Here is a 24,205-nt window from a genome sequence, read left to right on the forward strand (position 1 = left end):
AATTTTGTTACGCATTTCTATCATGCATGTTAGTTTTTTTTTTTTTTAAATCTACAACTATTAAACATTATGAGTCCTCATTTTTGTAATAACAAGGTGGTAAGATTTAGGGGACTGTACAGGGTTCCCCGAGGATAAGAGATCAACTGGCGGAAGATGTAATGCATGTTATACACAATTTTTGTGTTGACCTTAATTTTGAAAAATTTAAGTCAACTCAACAAGAGTACATGTTTACTTTTAATCTAAGAATTATTGTGACGCCCAGTGTCGATGTCAACCTTCCTAACAATGGTTCTTCATTCATAGAATTCAAGGATGTTGAAACGTATCCTAATGTAACGTCCTCTTTTATTTCTTCAACGCATTATTAGTCATCTAATGACTAAAAATATGTCACACATCTATTTTAGACCTAATGAACCAGATTTCTTTTCACACTTAACCAGTTAATAACAGTAACAATAAATAAATAAATAAAATAATAATATATACCCTTAATGGAAACTAAATGAAAAAGAAAACTATATTTAAGACGGAAATTAATTGAGAAATGCAAACTAAATGAGAAACAAAAACTAAATGAGTCAGCAATAGCAGAAAATTTTCGTTCCAAGTTGCGCTCCAAAAAACAATTGTATATACCCTTGGTGAACATGTTGAAGGATAAATTCTTTTAGGCAATAGCTTAAGCGAGACCGTGTTAATTCCAAGAATGAATTTTAGTCCTTCTAATTACACCTTCCCAGCAAAATTTGAACGTGAGCAATTTTCGTTGGTAGTTTGCTTTGCCATGACAATAAACAAGAGTCAATATAAGACTTTATCTCATGTAAGAATTTATTTTCCTAGACCAATTTTTACTTATAGTCAATTGTATGTTGCTCTTTCCAGGATCAAAAGCAAGAAGCGATCAAAGCTTCTCATACTCGACGACCATGATAGAGTTGCCAATACTATAACAAACATTGTGTTCAAAGAAACTTTCCAAAGGTTGAAATAAGTTAATTTGTCTTATTTGCTAAACTATTATACATTAATTTACAGAATTTGCTATTTCATTATAATATGTAATGCACATGTAATTTTATTGTTTATTTAGTTCTATTTTATAATTTTTACTTTACCACTATCCCGTGCGAAGGCACGGGTCATAGACTAGTATAAAAGTATATGAGACCAGTGAAAAGAAAACAGAGAGAAACAGAAAATATGAATCTCACATACATTTATGTGTATAAAGGAGATAAATTTGTCTCATACAATATGAATAACACAAGAGACATTTGATTTTGTTTCTAATGACCTTTCAAGATTAGTGATAGTTTCGATTGAGAGTGGATCCTCTAATGTGAAAAAGTGGTCATGTGGTAATGTTTTTTGATCACAACCATTCATTCATGATGAGATAAGAAAGAGAAAAGTATATAACTTTTGAATGAGTGGTTGTGATAAAAAACATGACCACATGACCACTTTTCCACATGAGATGATCCACTCCCGTTTTGATTAGAGTGTACAAAATTCATTTGGGCTAGTCTAGTATCTACGACGGACAATGGGCTGAGCCCACTGTACAAGCCAGAAGAATGAAATTTCAGGAGTTGGGCCCAGCCCGAGATTGCAGGCCCAAAAGTTCAGTCATCAATCCTTTCCGTCAACAATGGTGGAGGAAAAGCAGCGCCAAAAACCCTAAAACTCTGTAACCCTAACCGAAACAAAACCCTAAACCCCAAATTGAGCTCAGTCTCTGATGGCAACGTCCCTGCTGGAAATACCAACCAATGTGCTCCACAGAAAGCACAATCACCTCGCCTTCTTCTCCAATGGCGCTAGTGCAAGGAGCAGTGTCCCCATTTCGCATGAGAGGAGATCGCGTTTCTTCCCCATAGTGTCAATGACAGCCACACCGGTTCAGACTTTTCTTGAAAAGTCAGCACCTTCGCCTCAAAACACTGGCCTTCCAATAATGGTGATTAGCCATAAACGAAATTTTTCTTTTTTCTAGCTTTTGGCTCCATGTTTGAATGCCCAAGTTTATTTTTTGGTAACCCATCTTGTTAAATTACTGGTATTTCATTTTGCATTGCTTCATGAACTCTGTTCTTATGTCCAACTTGTGAGGGAGAAACTTTTTTGCATCTTAAATGAGGTTAAGTTGGACTCATGCTTATAATTCCCAAGATGTGATCTAGTTTCCCTAGTTACTGTATCATGTTATTGTGTCAATCTCTTCCATTTTTAGTAACAGTTGGTCAGTAAGTCAATGATAGGACTTAATGTTTTAGGTTCGATTTTGTAGTAAGAGCACAGCTTATAAGCCATGGTTGATAATTTTATGAATTACAATAAAAAGTAGAAGGTTAATCCCAAAAATTAGGGGTTGTTTTAATCTTATTTGATTCTAAACTAGATTCACCATATAAATATTCTCTGTTTATTCACTTCTATCTTTTGTAACATGCTGTACTTTTATCTGTTTTAACACATAATTACCGATTACTTCTACTTGCGTCATTCTTCCTTTCAGTTTTTCTCCACTTTATAATCTTTTCTTCTGGTGCCAGCTTGAACATTTCAACCCCGAGTTCAAAGCTTTTTCATTTGAGCATGAATATCCTCTCTCTCTCTCGTTTTGTGTTTTAAGACCAAGAGCGGTTTGCGATCCTATTGTTGTGGAACTAATTCTTGTTTGGGCGTTGGCTTGGCTTTAGTCCCAGGGTGTTTTAAATGGCTCCTAGACTGTAGGTAAAGTCCGGTCATATGGAACTCAGTTTGCCAACAAAGCCATACCTTGTGGTTTGATTATACTCAACAGTCACACTTTTATAAAATTTGAGTCATTACTATTAATATTTCTGATTATTCATGTTGTACTTGTTTCACTGTCTTTATTTAAAACACTAGCTGTAAAACACAGTGCAATATGCTTATATGCCTTAAACTTTATTGAGTTGTTCTATTCAGGTTAATGCATGTACTGGAAAAATGGGAAAGGCTGTCATTAATGCAGCAGAAGCTGCTGGATTGCATGTTGTTCCCGTATCATTTGGGTGTGAAGAGGAGTCTGGAAAGACTTTTCAGGTCTGTGGAAAGGAGTTTCTTGTGGATGGTCCTTCTGACAGGGAGAGTGTTCTTCTAACTGTCCTTGATAAATATCCGAATTTGATTGTCGTGGACTACACAGTTCCAACTGCAGTCAATGGTATTTATTTTAAACCATATTTTCTCATGATTGGAGAGAAGCCAAAACTTAATCTTTAATTCCTTTTCCATCTTATATATAATGTATATTATGAAATCTCACATGTGGCAAAGGAAAGGCAAAAAGTATGTTTGCATGAAACACGTTACATAGTCATATATCTTTCATGCCTTAGTCGTGATTTATCTTAAAATCAAAAAGTTTACTTTTTTTTGGTACACAACTCTACATTTTAAACATAGGAATTGAGGATACTGTATTTGACAGCATAGAATATGTGGGTTGTACTTGGCCTTCTCATTGACCAGATCTGTGTCCTGACTTTCATTTGGACTTTGGATTTTATGTTCTAGGATTAGGAGTAGTTTAGGAAGACTCTAGTAGCATTGGTGTTATTTATGAATTCATTATCATATGCAGGCAATGCAGAGTTATACTGTAAGGTCGGGGTGCCCTTCGTGATGGGAACCACCGGTGGAGATAGGGACCTATTGTATAAGACTGTTGAAGACTCAAAGATTTATGCTGTAATATCCCCGCAAATGGGAAAGCAGGTATATAAGTTAATTCCAGAGAACCTTGATCAATTTTCAATTTTTTTGATGTCTATTACACTCCTGCAATTTCTCATCTTTATGTTGCTGTACTTTTTCCCATTAGGTTGTTGCTTTTCTTGCGGCCATGGAAATTATGGCAGAGCAATTTCCTGGAGCCTTCTCTGGGTATTCCTTACAGGTAACTCTTTTGCCACATTGACATATTGGGGAGGTTTTTTTTTAGGAACTTAGTTACCCTAGTACACCTCTTGAATTGCCTCTGTTTAGTCTAATGTGAAAGTAACAAAAGTATTTTTTTGGTGGGGTGAGCGGAGCTGTAAACTGCACCATCCTTTTCCCCCATGATCAATACTTTCTATCCTCTTCCTACTGAAACTATAACTGACTTAAATCACCAAGAGTATTTTACTCAAATAGATAGATTGTATGAAAAAATGTCAACAGTTTTCAGTTGTTTGAAACTTGAACGGATAGCAGTGCAAGTAAATCAATTGCTTAAATTTCTTATTACTTTAATGGTACTGGTAATGCTAGTTCTGGGGAATACTATCCTGCTGCTTGTAATTGGAAAAAGGGGAAGTTGCAGTTACGCTGAATTTACTATCGTACTTATTGCTAAGCCAAAAGTACGAAAGATTTATATCTGAACACCGAGTAGTATACCATACCTTATGTTTCATAAACTCTTAATTTGAGTGTTTCTCTTCTTTTAATTAGGCTTCTGATGCATTCTTCCAAGATCGTAGGTATTGGAGTCTCATCAAGCCAGCAAAGCTGATGCATCTGGGACTGCGAAGGCTGTAATTTCTTGCTTCAACAAACTTGGGGTGTCTTTCAACATGGATCAGGTGTGTTAGTTCACATTGCATGATTCATTGTGGTATAGAGCCGTATTCTCTCGATTGCTGAACCTTGTGTGGGTGTGTTTTTGGTCTGAATTTAGACAAACTTATATCTTTTTTCTTTTTTTTTATAAACGACAAACTTATATCTTAGTATCAGTTGTAGTTCACATTGAGGTTTTCCTGGTTTCTAATCACAAGCCAGTTATCAGTGAATTTTAATCGTTAGGTTGTCCTATTGATTCTTAAGTGTTGTTGATATTAAGGTAACATGCATAACTTCACGTTGGATCACAATCTGCACTGAAAGAAAAATTACCACCAAGTTGCCATTCTGGTTTTCATACAGATAGCACTATTGTGGTATTTGTATTAAAAGATCTATGAATTCTTACTGGATTTTTTTCTTTCCTTTCTTCCAATGAATTTCATTAGATACAATTGATCAGGGATCCCAAGGAACAACTTGAAATGGTGGGAGTCCCAGAGGAGCATTTATTGGGTCATGCGTTTCATATGTATCATTTGACATCACCAGATGACACGTAATAATTAACATTTTCATTTCATTCTGATTTTCTTTTATCTGTTGTGACATATTTCTCCTTGTCACTAACTATTTATCTTTCTTATGTTCTGTTGCATTCAAAAATTGTTGCAGAGTTTCATTTGAGTTTCAACATAATGTTTGTGGTAGATCAATATATGCAGAGGGCACTGTTGATGCTGTAATTTTTCTTGCTAAGCAGGTGCTTATACTTCCATTTAATTTACTTCTTGTCATCAGATTATGCATATTAGTCTCTGATTATTAATGGTCTTCATTTTAAAAAAAATTAGTCTCAACAAGTAATGCATTACTAAGAACATACGACAAGTCTTAACCCAAACAAAATATATCATACCACAACACTATTACTTTGATAGGAAAGCTTTATAAGTTTCTGATAATTATAATATTTTCAATATATGGAATTCTACTATACTATGCTGTTGTTTATAATGAAATATACCATTTTAACAATTAACTGTATACAATCTTTGATTGTGATTTTATTTTATGTATGCAGATTGAAACAAAGGATCACAAGAGAATATACAATATGATTGATGTCTTGCGACAGGGCAATATGCGATGAAATTTTCCTTGCAATCTGGATGCAAGATGTCAACTGGAGAACTTGCTTAACGAGATTTGATATTCTGGTTTTTGAGAACCAAGCAATTTTCATCTTTTGTTCATTGTTCATCTCTGTCTAAGTTGAGGAAAGCTTATTGAGTGTACTATGTATCTGTGTATCGTCCAGAACTATGTAAACACTCAGTTTTTTTTTTTGGATCAGTTTCAAGATTTTTGTTTAGTTTCTCATAACCTTAATTAACCACGTCACCTTAAAATCGCCCTTTTTATAATAATTTTTCTTCAACTTTTATCTTTATGATCATTTTGTGATAATTTAGTGTTATTACGATGAAATTGAAACCCAGAAGGTTGGTCTTTTTTTTTTTGGTTCCCCCTTGAGTTCAAAAGCCTTCATTGATACATTTGGCATGCCCCCAACGCATTTGAATGACATAGCTTTCCCTCTACCTAAACTTTTTCAAAAAAAGAAAAGAAAAAAGAGAACATTCAATCAGGAAAATCAAAACAAATCTTAGTGTTAGTTTGGAATAGTTTACAAGATTGATTTTGGTTAAAAGTGGATTTGGATTAATTGTTTATTTGGAAAGTAATTTAACATCATAAATATTTTTTTATGAGTTTGGTATTTGTCATTTTAAATGACATAAGTTATGTCATTTTAAGAGAGAGATAGACACAGAAAAACAGAGATCTTGGGAGAGAGAAAATGGGTGGTTTTTTTAATTTAAAATTCAAATTTTGTGTCTGTATCTCTCTTAAAATGACATAATTTTCTGTCATTTAAAATGACATACACTTTTCTCTTTTTTTATAGTGTTAATGAACATTACTTTTAAATGTATAAGGGAATAACATTTATCCTTTTAAAGGATATAAACTTATATCTTTTTAGATCATAACCGTTGATTTTCGTCCATCAACGGTTATAATTTATTAGATTAAAATTATTAATTAATTAATTAATAAATTTGGCCCATTAATTTTGGCCCAATAAATTATAACCGTTGATGGACGGAAATCAACGGTTAGAATAAAAAAGGATATAAACTTATATCCTTTAAAAGGATAGATGTTTTTTCCTATGTATAATTACAAAAAAAGGACATGACTTTTCTTATTTAAGTATTATTATAATTGTAATATAACATCGAACTAGAGGATATTTTTTACAGTTAATACGTAAGTAGATAACCATTTATATTTTTTTCCCTAAGTAGATTTTTTTTTGTTATACGTAAGTAGAATTTAACTCACCGCAAAAGCAAGAAAACGCTGCCTCGACATTTAGGAGGTTAGACCCAAACTTTGATCTTGCATCAATTGTACTACACACGTTATGCTCTACGTTTCAACCCAAAATTCATGAGTAAAATGGGATTTTGGATTCTCAAACACTATCATTGTTGAGAAAAAATAAAAGCAATAATGCAAGATTTTGTTACTCTTATTGTAAGTTAAATTTTATTGAGTTTCCCGTTAATGCAGATAAGTTATCTGCAGTAAGCCCAATACGATGTCGTTTTGGTCGAAAATCATAGTGTTTTTATAATTTTAATTTATTTCAGAGTTATAATAGTTTTTATATTTATAATTTTTTAAGATTTCACTACCAAAATGACATCGTTTTGAAAATAAATGCAGATAACTTATCTGCAGTAACTGCAGAAACATTTTTCCTAATTTTATTTGTGTGTAGTAACAAAAGTATCTTAATATTATGATACAATTTTAATACTATTTAAAAAAAAAAAAAAGTTATCCTTTTTGTCAATATAAATCTCTTAAGTGATTTTTATTAACACTATCCAAAAAAAGATTAATTAAAAGGAAATGAACAAGAAAACGTTAAATGGAATTGAAAAGGCCCTTCCAAATAAGAAGGCCACCAAACATGATGATATTAGAAACTTAGAACGTTCCCCGAAGGCTTTTCCCAATCATTCAACGAACGTAATAAAATGTAATAGGAAATCATCACCTAAAAGTGCAGTGATAAAAGGCACATTGAAAGGTAAGCATGCTTGCACAAGTATACAAACCAAACTAACAAAAAGTCAGAATAACTTTACTCAGATATCATTAGAAGGTTCACAGCAATCATTAATACATAACCAATTATATAAATGGTTCGACAACCCTCTAATGTATAAACTAAATATCTAATCCTCTTCAATTTTACAAACCTTAAAGTTTTCAAACATTTCTCTCAAATCTAATAGAAGATACATTTTATGTCTAAACAAACTGAAAAGCAGAGAATTAGTTCTGGTCTTGATGGATTTAGACCTAAAATTCAGCTGATCCATCCCTCTGAAAACTGTTAGCACTTAGCAGTAATTTTGGGCTTGTAATATGCCAAAACTACACAATCAGCCAGTGCAATCACTGGTTTCAACCAGCTGCCACAGCATCAGCTCTAGGATTTGTATCCAATAGTTGATGCAGCTTTGCACCAGAATTTGGTTTTTTCTCACAGAAATCATTATCCTCTGCGGTTCTATCATTAGAACTGGAATTATTAACTCTTGATAGCAAGTTTTCTGTACTTACAGGTGTAGCCCTCTTGCTGTCAATACTGTTCAAGATTATCTCTTCCATTTGTCCCAGTTGAGTATTTTCCAGTTTTTCCTGAGTCAAAATCAATTAAGTACTCAGTATCACAGAATACATACGAAATGCAAAAGTATAGAGGAATAGGATGGTAATAGTACCCTTAATGTAGCATTTTCCATCCTCAGCTTCTCAGAACTTTCAGTTAATTGATTTATTTCTGATTTCAGCGACGTATATTCAGCAGCCAAGGAATCAACTTTTCGTGCCAATTCTTCAGTCTCAGCCTGAACAGAGGAAATATGAGCATTACTCATGAGCTTTTCTCTTTACCAGAATAATTTTTTCATTTTTCTTTATTTTTATTTTGTATTTTTTTTCAGCACTAAAGTACATGCAATAAATGGAAAAGCTGGTGATAGTAAAGACACTAATCAGTTTATGCCTTTTATCAGACAACTAAAGAAACAACAGAAGGTTTACAAGTCTATGAAACAAAATCGCAATAATTTATACCTGCTTCCTCAGCCTGGACCTTCTAGCAGATTCGCGGTTTGATTGTTTCCTCCTCTCACGTTTCTGTTCACGCTCAGTCTAAGGAATTCAAAAATACCCACATGAATTACTTAGTGATGAGGATACTGCAGCATTATTAAAATATGATTCCCAAGCATCTCTATGGTACTGCATATGATCTGAACCATTAGGATGAACTATAATCCGACCATACCTGTAACCAAACTTCAGAAGGCAAAACTCCACTAGGTTGTGTGCCACTTGAGGAACTTGTCTTAGAATGAACAGTCAAAGGGTTCCTCAGCTCCAGTGACGTGGTCATTCCTGAAGAAACTACAGATTCAACTACTTTTCCAGCAACACTGGCTAGGGTAACTGGCATCATCTTTTTGGAAGTTGTAGTCTCTTTCAAAACCAGACTATCTTGTATCTCAGTTTTCCCTTCTCCATCTGCGTGTAAAGTTGGGAAATTTATAACCATCAACACATATTATATTAACAACCTAGCTCCTAAAATTAATACCTTAAAGAGTTAAGATACTTGTGGATAAATATTACATTCTGCACGTAAGTATGACATTTTATTAATAATTGCATAAATAGGACACCAAAAACATGATATTATAAAGTCTGAAAACCAGGTAAAAGCCCATCTTAGTATCACATTTGTCAAACTAATTAGAAAGTTAATAACGTAGGTAATTTCACCTAACTGTGCATACACAATAGGATAATATCACCATGTGTACAGTTATGACACTAGAAGTATAATTGTGATCCAGGACAACTCTATTGTTCATCAAGAGGTGGCAGTGAATAACAGAGTCATACCAGTGGTTGGGGTTCTCTCACTTCTTCTTTTTCTTCTTGTTTGATTAGCCTAAGCATAAAATTGGCAAATAACATAGTTTAATGATTCAATTGTCAGACCATTACAAATAAAATAGCCAATTTGTGCACATGGTCAAGAAAAAAGTTAATAGCAAGAAAGTTCTTACCCTTGCAGTATTGCCATCACTTCCATCGCTGGAACCTTCAGTATCCACACTGCTTATATCATAAAATTATACAGTTATCCACATGAACCAAATAGATTAAGCAATTCATGGACCAATCTTCTACATGGAGGGAGAGGAAGTAGAGTTTATTCAGATAATAATCACACAGAAAGAAAACAGATCAACAAACCTCTGTGACAGCCTGTTTTCAGCTCCACGCTCAGCACTCTCAGCATTGCAATTGCCTATTGACATAGCAAGCCCGTCAATCCCTTTCAATTTCTTCACTAAACCCTGATCAGTATTTCCAGATAATTTGGTTGGTGTCTCTATGCTTGAAGGAGTCCCAGCCTGCATCGTTTCAACAAGTCAAACCCATCACAATAGATAGCATACAGGGAATCAGAAGAGTAGGACCTAGGAAGTGATCTCAGAGATAATCAAAACTTACAGCAGGTGAAGATGGAACTCCTTGACCATGTGAATGTGGCCCCTAAATTTTACCAATATAATTCATGAGTACATGGGAAAATTTTCAATCACAAAGGTACGTTACATTAAGGAGATTAAAGAAAGGTTAATAACCGCTGAGATACACCCGTGTGTGTGTGTGTGTAATATGATTATTTTTTTTATATGATATTATGATTGTGAAAGAAAAAAAATATGAAATATCAAAAATGAAATTGGAAGAATAAGAGTTGCTTTTTGATTATTTCAGGTAGATTGTTCAATGTTAAACCGTTATTTCTACTGAGAAAACCCTTATACACTACAATAATAGATAGTATGGTAGAAATTGATGAAATATTTGATAAATGGATTCAATTTGTCCTATCCCTCAACCAAATTCTTATTGAAAAACTCCTCTATCTGTTGTGGGTCGAGGACCACAAAATCAAATTGGAAGAATGTAGACTTACAATAGCAACTGCAGGGTGAGTATAAACCCCTCCATGTGAATAAAATGCTGCATAAGGCGGCCCATAAGGTGGCATCATAGGCTGGAAGAAATGATAATTTAGCAAATTATTCATCCCTGCCATCTAGGCAAAACATGCAACAACAAAAAAACACACACAATGGTATTCGTAAAAGAAAATAAATGATTCATTGGGCTATTACCTGTGGTGGCCCCCACATGTATGGGTGAGGAGCATGACCCGAAGCCAGAGCTGAGTTGTAGTATGGTGGAATGTTGACTCTTGACCCATAATATGCCTGAAGATATAGTAGACACTTTTTAAGTCACCAAAAGCAGTTTTTAGTGGGCAATTATTTTCAAAAGAAAAAGCATTTAGGGCCAATGTAAATTCCATCATAGATATTCATAACCCAACCAATCATGAAAACCATTAGCAACGTGATGCAGAATTACAACATGATATTAATCAGTTAATAAATATTGATATTATATAGCAACTCACAAAATAAAAGATAATACAACGCAACCTGGAATAATACTATACCTAATACTTCTATTCTACAGTGAAAATGGTTGACAATTTGCAAAATGGAACAAAATAAACAGCTTTCATCAGATCATTTGTTCAAGAATAGGTAAAAATGAAAATACGTAGACAATATTTTTCAAATAAAAGGTAGCTAATGTCTTCCCAGGAGTAGGTAAAACCAGGTTACTGACTTCGAAGCATGAAATAAACGGAGATGATGAGGATAATGTTTCTCTGATTTGTAAATATCAAGACTTAGCTTATAAAAGTCTTAAAAAAGAGTAAAGTAGCTAGTAGAAATCCAATAAAGTTGGTGATTTGTAACGGATAGATTTAACCTAGTCATTAATGGTGACTGACTAAGAGAAGTAGCAGCTTAAACTACTACAGTCTTTTTTTTTTTTTGGGATAAAAATAAAACTAAAGTTTGAGTACAGTTTTTTTACTTGAAAGTGAATTTAGATAAACACTTAATTACAATGAAAACTTCAATTATAAGGTACAAAGGAAATGAAGGAAAAAAATAGGTAACCTGCATGGCGGCCCAATCAGGATAGACATGAACATTTGGCAGGTTGGTCTGATCCTGTCAATATGGTAACAAGAACAATATTTAGGCATAGCCTTTATAAAATGTTTCCACACACATACATACACTTTCTCAGCTTCTTACAGTTATAACAGGTGAAGAAGGCTTTTCATTCTTAATGGATTTCCCTTCCTCACTATTTCCCATGAGGTAAGCACTGAGTGGAATACTTCCTGAGAAATTACTCAACTGCATTAAAAGGTGCAATGTAAGTTATTACAGCGAGAAAACGATGCAAGGAAGACAAGTCCAGGAAGAGAAGTCAAAATTCATAAACCAAGGTTCATGCACTTCAGAACCTACTCGTTATACCGGCACAGCATAATCTTATACTCAAAAACTGTAAACAGGTTATAAAGGCAAGAAAAACAAAGGAAAAAAAATAAAGGAAGAACAATTCCAACATTTCTAATTATTGTTTCATAAAGAAAACGACAACATATATTACAAAATAATTACATTGAAGGTGTGAGAGAGGTTGTAGGCTTCTAGCAATAGTATAATAGCTAGGAGAAATTCGGTTTTACTCAGTTAATGACTACACAGGAACAGACAACATATATTACAAAATAACTTCTTCTGTTTGACACTATGACTTTGTAAACTACTATAAAGATAGCATCATACAACTATTACAGTTTTCTAGCCAAGGACCACAAACAAACCGAAATCAAAGACTTAATATTACAGTCAACGACAGAATGGTAGAGGGTCAATTATGTCTATTTACTACCCCACAAGTAGCATAGAAAGCGATGGACACAAATTGAGTATAACATAATCAAACCAAACCAAACAGGACAATCCGGAAACTAAATGACAGAAAAGCCCTTCAAATCAAAAACACTTTTTTTTTCCATTTTTCTCATGGTGAGTCATTGACTAATGAAACTTCTGAATTTGCTACCTGAACCTCCATAGTTATAATTTACAGTTTCTAATCCTGATAGCATACAAGTTTGAAGATAGCTATATTAGATATAGGAAAACTAAATTTTAAAAAAATTACCAAATAAACATAAAAAAAGTGGAATCAAAACACAGATAGCATACAAGTTTGAAGATGTTAGCACATAAAACACGAGATCCCCTTGTTTGGTTAGCTATATGCAAAGATTATGCTAAAAAAAAAAACATAACACAAATTTACGCTAAGCTTCGGTTTTCGGTGTTTCCACAAACCAAAAATTCAAACTGAACCAGATAATTTCTTCCACGGTTTTCCCTTAATCATAAAACTGCAAAGTTCCATAAATTCAAAATCAAATCTTTCTGCGGTTAACTCCAAATTCCAAACTACAAAGCACCGAAATTCCACGTACCTGAAAAATATACCCAAACTCTAGTCGTCACGAATAAAAAAAAGGAACAACGATAACCAATCCTCGTAGCTTCGAACTATCCTCAAATTAAGGTTTCGTAAAGCAATTACGCAACTTCTCTCTACTTTCTCTCTCTAAAAAAACGAGGGAAAGAGCTTTGCTTTGAGAGAGAGAGACAGCTAAAGAAAGGGGTGGTGAAAAAGAACGAGGAGGAGAGAGAAAGAGAGAGACAGCGAAGGCAATTTCCACGTCACCATACACGTGTCGTATGTAGGAGCTGGCGTATGCGTACACCGGATATACGATTATGGTGGTTGTTGCGCTGGCTATTTATTTATTCCAACGTCATCGGGACCGTACACGTGGTAATTGTTTTACGAGGTACAACCCACTAGCCCACTCGTCATGTCACATGTGAGCTTATGAACAAATCTTAAATGTATGAGATAAATTCAATTGGGTATATTTTTTATTAAAAAGAAAAAAAAATTCAATATGAGGGGAAAAGTAATTTTCAAAAGTAATGAATTTTTTTCCATTAGATACATGTGATGTGATACACTAAAAATTTGTTAGTGGGCTTCCATGATCTTTCAGATTTAAAATTATTTGTTTGATTACTTATTTGGGAATTATTAAATACCATAAATAAATATTAAAAGAAGTAACGTACCCATGTTTTTCTAAAAAAGTATTAATTACACTGCCCTTATATTTTTACGTTTTTTACACCTAAATTATAAGTGTGAACTGTGAAGAATATAAAGTAAATTAAGATATAATCGTATCATAAAAACGTGTGTGTTTAACATTGTTTGCTTTCTATGAAAATCGAAATAAACTAAATTTTATAGTTCCTTTGGAATCCACGGGTAGTGATTTGGCTTTTAGTCTTCTGACGCGCTATGTTGAGAAATTCTTTATGTTCTTCAAGGATTAAGAAATTTGTTTTAACTACATTCTTAATATAATATATGAAATTTATTAATCTTACGTTGCATGAGATAATTATCTCATGCAAATTATCTCATGCAACAGAGATAAGATTGTAGGTTCCACTACTTTTAAAAAAATAAAATAATGAATCTAACTATTTTTGTCTCTATTGCATGAGATAATTATCTCATGCAACATGAGACAATTATTTCCTATATAATATTTACCGTGAAATATATAATGGATCAATTCTTTTTATATACATATCTCAATCGTTAATGGGCGAAAATTAATGATTAGTATTTTTAATTTTATTAATGATTAAATAATATTAATTAATTTGTATAACTTCTTAAATTATAATCGTCGGATGCATAAAAATCAACGATTGAGAAATGACATAAGATTTATTAGTCTTACACCGATGTAAAATGTTCCTTATCCTCTATATATATATTTAATGATATAAAAATATTTCTTACTCTCGAGATTACTTAAAATTTTGTTTGCAGGCCTGGTTCTGAGGGTTTTATTTTCTATTTTGATTCGTTATATTAAAATCATATTATCTTTTGTGTTTTTAAATAATTACGATTTAAGATATTTTCATATGATTCCTTGTGTTCACTTAATTTCACTGAAAAAAAAAAATTCCAAAAAAAAAAAATTCACTGAAAAAATGGGAGCGGAGAAAATAAAATTCGGGACCGTATGGTCATAAAGACTCATATACCATAATAAAGAATCATATCTGTTTAAGAGATTTTGTATAAAAATTATGAAAGGTATCAAATACTTTCAATTTTAAAAAATATATGACTATATTTTATTACATTATTATTTTACGCTAAATACAAAGAGATAATAAAATTAATATTTGTTCACCAAAAAAAAAAATCAATATTCAACATCTTCTTGGTTTTTAAGAGAACAATCAATATTTGAAAATTAGTAAAAAAAATTCAATGACAATTATTTTGAAATGTAGAGTGTAATGCATTAGGACTATGTTGAGATTAATAAAAATAAATAAAGTAAATAAGAATGAAACAAAATGACATTAATTGTCAAATGTTTAAATTGTTTAAAATACGGTGAAATCGTGCAAAATTGTAAATTCCATCAGATCTCAGTTCCTTTTTTTATTTTTTTATTTAGAAGATATAAGATGAAATGGTTGATTATTTATTAACTTTTATATATTCAACTTACTTCTTAAAGAATGAAATAATTTTTGTCTTAATGATAATATGATAATTTCATATATTTTATCGTGCGATTTTTTTTTTTATTTCAATCTAAACTAAGTTTGTATGCAAGATATTTTCTTCTGATGTCTTTATCCCTTTTGAGAGCTTTAGCTCTACCCTATGATTATGCTACGGAATTTTAAAACATTTTTTTAAAAGATAAAGATTCGACGGAAAGTTATCAGGTGGCGAGATTTTCTTAATGGCCAGAATATTTATTTATTTTTGGTTAATAAAATTTAAGTGAGATTAAACACTGATATCTCATTAGAATAATAGATGACCACTCAATCTCTTTGAGAATTTTTCAAAAAAATTATATATCATCAATCAATAAAGTGGGGACAATGGCCAAAGTGCCACTATTGGCAAAAAGAATATCAAAATATCACGCCAACAATAAATTTTGTCAAAATATCACGTTGAAATACGTGTGCAAATATTTCGCTACACAGTGTAGCGAAATATCCCACGTCAGAACCAAAAATGCCACGTGTTAAACAGGGAGGATTTCGCTACACAGTGTAGCGAAATTCTCCCTGTCTGACACGTGACATTTTTGGTTTTGTACATTCTGACGCGGCATATTTTGCTACACCGTGTAGCGAATTATTTGCACACATATTTCACTACACAGTGTAACAAAATATGCCACGTGATATTTTAACAAAATTTACTGTTGGCATGACATTTTGATGTGTTTTTTTTCCAACAGTGACACTTTGACCACCGTTCCCAATAAAGTGCCTGAAGTTCAAACTCACACCTTTAAAAAATATGAGTCAAACCCTTAGCTATTTATGTTGATCTTTGTTGGCAATGACCAAAAATTGATTTGTTGAATCCTTAACTCCACACTAAGTGAAGCATTAAAAAATATTGAAAAATACTAACATCTAAAATAGTATTAACAAATTATTTTACTAACGTAAACATGCTATTTAAACATATATTTCAAATAAAAAATGAATTAGTGTTTTCCATATTATAAAAAATAAAATTATCTTAAATATATAAAAAAGTATATGGGTGTTATATTTATATATGTATACAAAATAAAATATCTTCTACAACAAGAGAAACGATAATCCAAATGAAAAATCACGTAAATAAGAAACCATAGTAAAATTGGAAAACAAACCTTTATAGAAAATATAGGATAGATCGATGTCATACCTTGTTAAACAGACAAATGTTATAAGGTTATAACTTATTTTTAACCCCCACCTATAGTAATTATTTTTTGTTTTCAAATTAAAATTAAATTAACCTTTCTCTTTTGATGTTATTTTTATAATTATTAATTTAATTTTGATAAAAAAGTAGATGTAAAAAATTATTCAATTAAAATTCTTGCAAATTGAAAACTTCGCAGCAAATCGATTAAGTGGCGCTAGTTGAAAGATGAAGGACATGCTGAATCAAAACCAAGCAATTAAGATGATGAAGTGGCGGTGGCTCGGAAGAAAAAACATTCACATGTCAGTAGCTAGAAAAACCAAGAAATCAGAAACCACCAAGGTCACAAAAAATTAAAGGGTTTTATATTTTGATGTTATAGGAAATAAAATTATCTGCTACACATACATAAAAGTATATAAGACTTATATAGGGTCATGTGAATATGGCCCTCACACACTGTTATGTGTGTATAAGAAATAATTTCATCTGCTATAATATGAGAGATATTAAAATCAAATTTAAATAATGCTTTCAAGACGTACAATAATTCAAATGAAAGGATTTTTAGGATGTGTAAAATAATTTAACTGAATTGATCTGAACCAGTGGCGAACTCAAAAAAATTTATTTATGTTTGCAGTCTCCTACGTTACCCGTACTATGTGGAAATAGCAACGTAATTTCATTATTTAGTGAAAAAAATAAAATAAAAATAAAAATTATTTAAAAATATATATATAAACAAAAAAAAACTTCAGCTTAACATAAAATAATAATAATCAAGAGTCAAATATAAATAATTAAGTTACAGTGTGACCAAAATCTCATCAAATGACTTGTACAGAGTATGTAGGAGTGTTGTAGGGAAGCCAAAGGATCTATCAAGATCATGGGATGAGGCCTAGTGCAAAGACAAAGGGAAATGATAAGTATATCAAGATTTGACTAGGGCACTGGAATACTCATTCTTCAAGCAATTTTATTTGGATTTGAGAGTTCGGCGGATATAATCATAAGCTAACATTTAATACTTATTCTTTATATATATCCACACTTCTTTACACTTTCGTACCATTATTTGAACTCTTCCTCCCAAAAAAAAATTTGTATATGCACTTGCAGACAATGGCACAAGTGTAGGTCCGTCGATGAATTGAAATAAACTAAATTGAATGAAATTGTATCTTTTGAACTAGTTTTGAAAATTGATTTAATTTTATAAAACAGTTTTAAAATTAAACTGAACCAGACGAATTGATTAAAAACGGTTAGGAAATCAATTCAAAACTAGTTCAGAACAGACTTGCATATCCGTTCTGAACTGGTTTTGAAATATAAACAAATTTTGAAATATAATTACTTCTGAATCAGTTTCGAATAATTTCCTAACAACATCAACAACACATTCATCCCAACTAATTAGTGTCGATGGTGGATGAACTAAAATGAAGGATACGAAGAGATTGAAAAAAGAAAGAAATAAAACTTAAGTGTGTGTGTGTGTGTATATATATATATATATAAATATATATAAATATATATAAATATATATAAATATATATATATATATATAAGATAGGTTCCCTTAATATCGATGTCAATCTTTGAAATTTGACACCAAATCATAACCGTTGATTTCCGTCAATCAACGATTATTATTTATTAGGAATTAATAATTAATTAATAAGTTTGATTCTCAATAAATGATAATCTTTGATTGGTGAAAATCAATAGTTAGAATTTGGTGTCAAATTTCAAAGTTTGACACGGGTGTCAAAGGATTATGTCTGTATACACACACACACATACAAGTAAAAATAAGAAAAGATGGGTAAAGGGAAAAACGATAAAATAAAAGAAGGGAAAAATAAGGAGAATGGGGAGATAAAGAGAAAAAATGACTAAAAATGGACCATCTAGAACGTAGGAATAACAACGGGTCTAACCCTCTACTGTTCTTATAGTTTTTCTCAATTTCGCCCCAAGACACATTGTCCGTCAAACTATATCCCACTCCATCAAGTCTTATTTTACTACCTTATCCCAAGTAAGTTTTGGTATGGACCATCTAGAACATAGGAATAATGATGCTCACCGGCAAATGTACCGATCGCACAAGTAATACAATGATAAGAAAAGTATCGTCTCCACAGGGATTGTGATCGAATATCAAATAATCGTTCCTTTTAAGACGGGAAGAGTTCAAATAGGTGTGACAAATATTGTTGATTTGATTAAAAATAAGAAATAAAAGCAAGAACGTATTTCTGGAATTTTTGTGATGAATAATAAAAAAAATAAAAATAAGGATTGATTTGTAAAGGTATGAGAAAGCATTGTAGATAAAGTGCACTCACCAATTGATCCCTGCTTCTTACTCTGGATTGATTTACAATACTCATTTATATAATGACTCAGATAAATTATTATTTAAAAATATTTAATAGTTAACCCTCAATTCCTTGCAAGGTTAACCCTTTAATCTCAATTGGAACCCCAATTCCTTACAATGTTCCTCATGGCATTAAGCAGCGAACCCAATAATTTAAGCATCTGCAATCAAATATACATATATTCCTAGCATGCATATAAATTGCTATCCTACAACCTTTCAAGATCAAAATCCCAATATTCCTATCTAGGGTTCTAACCCTCAAACTATCATCAACTATTAGATTGATCAGTTCTAACAAAGAAGACATAAATTACGTACAAGGCAGAGATAAAGATAATTATATAAACGAATAATTATAAACCAATCTGTTGTAACAAAGGGTTCACATAACTACAATAAAAAGAACTTAGCCAACCATTGTCATAGCTAAAATATCAATATTCAACATGAACTGGAAAATGAAAAGGGGAAGAAGAAGATGAACTAGATCATTGCAAGACTCTCTCTCTCTGCCAGAGGCACATCAAATAACAACAGGTCTAACTCTCTACTATTCTCATAGTTTTTCTCCATTCCTCCCCGAGACACATCGTCCATTAAACTATATCCCCCTCCATCAAGTCTAATATTACTACCTTATCTCAAGTAAGTTTTGGTCTCCTTCTACCACTCTCCGTGTCGAGCTACTGGTTTGCTCTTATTAGAGCATTCAGGGGTCTTCTCATTACATGCCCAGACCACCTCAATCTATGTTCTCTTATCTTTTTAGCCACCGGTACTGCTCCTACCTTTCGTCGAATATCTGCATTTCTTATCTTATTTATTCTCGTATAACCACACATCCACCTTAACATCCTCATTTATGTTATTCCCCTTTTATGCTTATGTCACCTATGTGTTGGCCAACATTGAGCTCCATATAACATTGCAAGCCTTAATGTTGTTATATAAAATTTTCCTTTTAACATAAGGAGGATTTTATGGTTACACAAAAATCCAGATGCACTATGCTATTTCATCCTATGTTGCACTGACATTGACACGGGACATGGGACACGACACGTTAATTCTAAAAAATGTCATATTTCGACATACCTGGACACGTTTTGATATTAAATAATAATTTTAATATATACAATATAATTTATATTTAATACTTTTAATATATACAATATAATTTATAACAGCTCATAATAAGTCATATAACCAATCAAATATTCAAATTTCATAACATAAATATAAATATAAATAATTTTTCGTACCTTGTTAATTTTTCATGTCAAATTTCATAACAGAAAAAAAATTGATTTATAAATTAATTTTTTTTATGCTTAGTTAATAAAATAAAATCAAGATCTAAAAAAAATGTGTCGAATGCGTGTCGGAGCGCTGACTGCGTGTCGGAAAAAGTTGACTAAGTGTCAAAAAATGTGTTGGAGCGTTGACCGCGTGTCCAAAATGTTGATCGCGTGTCGGTGTTCGACACACATTTTTTAAGAAAATATGTGCGTTCGTGCTTCGCTGATTTCATCCACCTTGCTCTGATTCTATGATTTACATCCTCATCAATCTCTTCATATTTTTTCAAAATGGATCCCAGATATCTAAAAACATATTTCTTGAGTACCTATTGACCAAGTAGATGCACGAGATCCTGATCTACATCTCTTATCAGAGAAAAATCACACTTCATATACTCAGCCTTACTCCAGCTTAACGTAAATTATTTAGACTCCAACATGTTTTTCCACAAAAAGAAATGGTTTAAAGTTAACGTGAATCATTTCCAAACAAGTTATGAAAAAATAAATTAGTTTAGTTCGATTCAATTCTAACAAATAAATGGTTTTGGGTCTATCCATATTCAATCTTTGGAAGGTTATATCGTTTCATGACGAATTGAATGACCTCACGTGTGTGCAGGATTATCTCATTTTGGTAAAATGCTTTTTTAATAGGCAACCCAACACATAATATTAGAGTTTAATTGATGGACATTTGAAATGTTTAACTTATCATAACAACATATTAAATATTATATGGTTAGACATCTTGAATGTCATGAGTTTAATATTTGATATTGTTCGTAAATGTTCACCCAATGTGTGATTGATCAATATGGGATTTGTACGCTCATAGGTATCTATAAGAGAGATACCGTAAAGATGTATGAATCATTGTTACGTTAAATGGTACGATGTTAGCCAAAGCATGGTGTGTGTGTGTGTGTACAGTGATGACAGAAGTAAAATGAGCCAAAAAGTGTGTATTTATAATGGGTTACCTGTTTGGGCCTTCATTTAGTTTGTCGTGAGATTGTTATGAGGTCATATCCTATTGTTAGGATTTTGACTTGAGTTCCTCTATTCATCACTACTAGTATGCTTATCCATTTGTTAGGTTGTTGGGATATGGACCCACATCCTGGTCCATAACAATTGCCCCCAACACTGTAGTTTGAGAGCTCGAACTTTTGGGGTGTAGAGGTAAGCGGAGAATCTCGGCCATACCGAGCTGCTAAACTTAGCTAGGGCTTTGGTTTAGGGCTGAGTTGATGCATGTTTGCCGAGGTTGATCTCGTATTTGGCCAAGGTATTTTAAGATCTCCGCTAAGATCGTCCACATACCATGGGCCGACAAACGTCTATGCCTTGAGCTCGACAGTTCAGGCTGGTACTGAGCCCAAGTAGGATTTCGAGCACGTATACCGTGGTTGAGGTCGGACATCCACATGATTGCTTCTGACGTGGTGAGGGGGTAGAGCTTATATCGACACTAAAGCCTGAAATGCAATCACGTCAGCCTGACTTTCCATATCTTTGTTGTTTCTTTGCAGTTCGTTAGTCCATGTGTCATATATCAATTGTTGGTTCGCGCATCGAGGCCTACACGCCACCCTTACATTTCGCACACAATGATAACTTGAATTTAATGTGTCTCATGAAATTATCGTTTTACCCTTGGCTTTCAACTTATCGCGCAAAGGGTCACCTCATTTCACATCTATCCCCTTAGGTTTACTTTGAACCTTATTCACTTCATTTTTAACTTCCTATAACCAACTGAGTTTCTAGTTTTTTCTTGTCTGGGTTTGTCTTTGCTTATAGGCTATAGCTTGATCAGAGGTCTTTCCCTGCTTGCCTTCGTCTTCCTCCCCAAGGTATTTCTATACTTTCATTTCCCTTTCATATAGTCTGTTGTTGTTTCCTTTGGTACTTTCTTTCCATTTTCTTGGCATAATTTCAAGGACTTTGGGTGTCCTTAGTAATTTCTTGAAGTTTAGGATTTTAGTGTTTGAAATTTTTTCCCCTTCTTTTTGGACTGAAAATCTTAGTAGGAATTTACCACCATTTGATTTGTAGAAGGAGGGTGGTGAGTGACTTCCTAGGTTTAGATGAGAACGATGGTCAAGGTTATAGTATGGCCCCTGGCCAAGATGGAGACAGTCGAGGTCCCACTAAAGAAAATAACTTGGTCCAGAGATTGCCCAAAGGGGTTCATTTATGGTTTTGGGGTAAAGATTATACAGAGGAGGAGAAACTACAGTTGCTCCTCCGTAGTTGCATAGGCGGTGGAAGTGAGAGGAGGCTCGTCTATTCTGAACGAGGTTGAGGTCGTGCTGCATCAACTAGGTTCCCCTTGTATTGGTCCCAAAGGCATTATCATAAAACTACTGGCCAATATCAGGCCTCTGAGCGACTCATAGACGCAGAGAGAGCAGCCTTCAATACGTTAATGACGTATGTTGAAGATAACATGATATTCGACTTAAGTCGATTTGTGATCAAATTCGAGACCGACTTGGATGTTGAATTTAGTATGTTGCCTTGGCTTTAACCGGGTTGAATATTTTCCTTATTATCGTGTTTCTTAACTTCGATTTAATTTTGCAGCGTGTATGACGGGTCCCAATTATCGCAAATTTATCAAGAAGACTTCAAGTAAGTGGAAATCGGGGCCCACCAACCCTGTTGAAGAGACTCCAAAGAAGAAGATGCTTGAGATTAAGGAGAGGAGCTCATATGACGGGGTTGTTACTTCCCAGCGAGCTGTTGCGCCCCCACCTCCTCATCCTTAATTTGGGGACACGATGTTCCTTGAGCTTAGGGAACTTTGGAAGGAAGGAGTTTCAGACAATTTTCATGTTGTGATGAGGTTGCCTCCCTAATTGACTGAAGGCTCTCCTCTCAAAGCTAACATGTTGGCCGCTCTAAATTGGATGGAGGAGGAGTCCTTGAAAATAACCTCTCTGATCCAATTATTTCAGCTACTTCATGTGAGCTACAAGTCATCCAATTCCCTGAGTGCGACACTTTCTCTCAAAGTGGATGAGCTCTCTAAAGAAAAATCTGGTTTGGAGGCTGAAATTAAGACCCTCAACGAAAAACATAGCAAAATTGAGGGAGAACAGAAGACCTCTATTACTTCGGCTGAGGCAGCAACAAAAGAAAAGGAGCGTCAATTAAAAAATCTACAAGCTGAATTTGAGGAGGCTAAGGCTTTGGTGGGGAACGCAGTTGAACAATCATTTACTAATGCAATTGATCAAGCCCGAATTTTGAACTCAAGCCTTATTACAAAATAGATGGATGCCAGCTACTTTGTGAAGGATGGATATATCGTACCTGGTACTTTAGAGGAGGGATATATCTTTGTTGTGTATTAACCTCCTATCTCTTTGTTTTAAATTCTAACCTACATGGGGTCAATTTAAGGCTTCAGACTTATGTTCTGCCTGCTGCCCTTTTCATCTATGAGGGGCTATGGTGGTGGAAAATTGTTCACGGCACTTCGCATATGTACCATTGCTGGTTGTGAATCAAAATTTATCGATTTTTCTCACAGGTGACGCCAATGTTCGGTTCGGGTGGACCGTGAATGTTCACCCGATGGGTTATTGACCAATATCAGATTTGTGCGCTCACGAATATCTATAAGAGAAATACTGTAAGAAGTGTATGGATCATTGTGCACTTAAATGGTACGACATTAGTCAAGACGTGATGTGTGTGGACAGTGATAGCCGAAGTAAAATGAGCCAAAAAGTGTGTACCTGATGGTGATGATCCCTATTTATAATGGGTTACTAGTTTGGGCCTCCATTTAGTTTGTTATGAGGTTGTTATGAGATCCTATCCTATTGTCGTGATTTTGACTTGAGTTTCTCCCTCTATCGGTGGTAATGAGCTTATCTAGTTGTTGGGATATGGAACAAATATACATGCATCAAACTCCTCTAAGCTTTATTCATACAAAAATGTAAAA

General features: G+C 33.3%; 2 protein-coding genes across 3 annotated transcripts; one reads left to right on the forward strand and one right to left on the reverse strand.

Annotated features, from left to right (window-relative positions):
• Nucleotides 1-1,660: 1,660 nt before the first annotated feature.
• LOC133295113 (4-hydroxy-tetrahydrodipicolinate reductase 2, chloroplastic-like) lies at nt 1,661-6,003 on the forward strand. Its single transcript, XM_061493910.1, has 8 exons — nt 1,661-1,972; nt 2,968-3,205; nt 3,626-3,759; nt 3,866-3,940; nt 4,509-4,610; nt 5,040-5,149; nt 5,266-5,353; nt 5,675-6,003. The coding sequence occupies exons 1-8, from the start codon at nt 1,754-1,756 to the stop codon at nt 5,741-5,743; spliced, it is 1,035 nt and encodes a 344-aa protein (XP_061349894.1). The 5' UTR covers nt 1,661-1,753; the 3' UTR covers nt 5,744-6,003.
• A 1,806-nt stretch (nt 6,004-7,809) lies between these two features.
• LOC133295049 (common plant regulatory factor 1-like) lies at nt 7,810-13,334 on the reverse strand. 2 transcript variants are annotated; one of them, XM_061493825.1, is made up of 13 exons: nt 13,178-13,334; nt 11,940-12,044; nt 11,799-11,852; nt 10,938-11,033; nt 10,736-10,816; nt 10,264-10,305; nt 10,003-10,163; nt 9,813-9,861; nt 9,646-9,694; nt 9,029-9,264; nt 8,815-8,892; nt 8,460-8,585; nt 7,810-8,376 (listed from the first exon to the last, which is right to left on the reverse strand). In XM_061493825.1, exons 2-13 carry the CDS (start codon nt 12,000-12,002, stop codon nt 8,140-8,142), a joined length of 1,272 nt encoding a protein of 423 aa, XP_061349809.1. In that variant the 5' UTR covers nt 12,003-12,044; nt 13,178-13,334; the 3' UTR covers nt 7,810-8,139. The 2 variants fall into 2 exon arrangements, with proteins under 2 accessions (XP_061349809.1, XP_061349810.1); XM_061493826.1 differs by lacking the exon at nt 13,178-13,334 and adding an exon at nt 13,038-13,055.
• Between the last annotated feature and the right edge of the window lie 10,871 nt (nt 13,335-24,205).

This window comes from Gastrolobium bilobum, unplaced genomic scaffold (genome assembly GCF_033153095.1).
Source record: "Gastrolobium bilobum isolate Gb01-03AN ecotype WA unplaced genomic scaffold, APGP_CSIRO_Gbil_v1 utg913, whole genome shotgun sequence".
Classification (NCBI taxonomy): Eukaryota; Viridiplantae; Streptophyta; class Magnoliopsida; order Fabales; family Fabaceae; genus Gastrolobium; species Gastrolobium bilobum.

What these genes read in the sequence shown, in the direction of transcription:
- LOC133295113 (XM_061493910.1), top strand. Translation starts at nt 1,754, where the DNA reads ATGGCAACGTCCCTGCTGGAAATACCAACCAATGTGCTCCACAGAAAG. An exon ending in CCCCGCAAATGGGAAAGCAG is followed by an intron (nt 3,760 to 3,865) that starts GTATATAAGTTA and finishes TTTTCCCATTAG; the next exon opens with GTTGTTGCTTTTCTTGCGGC. An exon ending in TTGACATCACCAGATGACAC is followed by an intron (nt 5,150 to 5,265) that starts GTAATAATTAAC and finishes AAATTGTTGCAG; the next exon opens with AGTTTCATTTGAGTTTCAAC.
- LOC133295049 (XM_061493825.1), bottom strand. Translation starts at nt 12,002, where the DNA reads ATGGGAAATAGTGAGGAAGGGAAATCCATTAAGAATGAAAAGCCTTCT. An exon ending in CTTCTTCACCTGTTATAACT is followed by an intron (nt 11,853 to 11,939) that starts GTAAGAAGCTGA and finishes CCATATTGACAG; the next exon opens with GATCAGACCAACCTGCCAAA. An exon ending in GAAAACAGGCTGTCACAGAG is followed by an intron (nt 9,862 to 10,002) that starts GTTTGTTGATCT and finishes TGATATAAGCAG; the next exon opens with TGTGGATACTGAAGGTTCCA.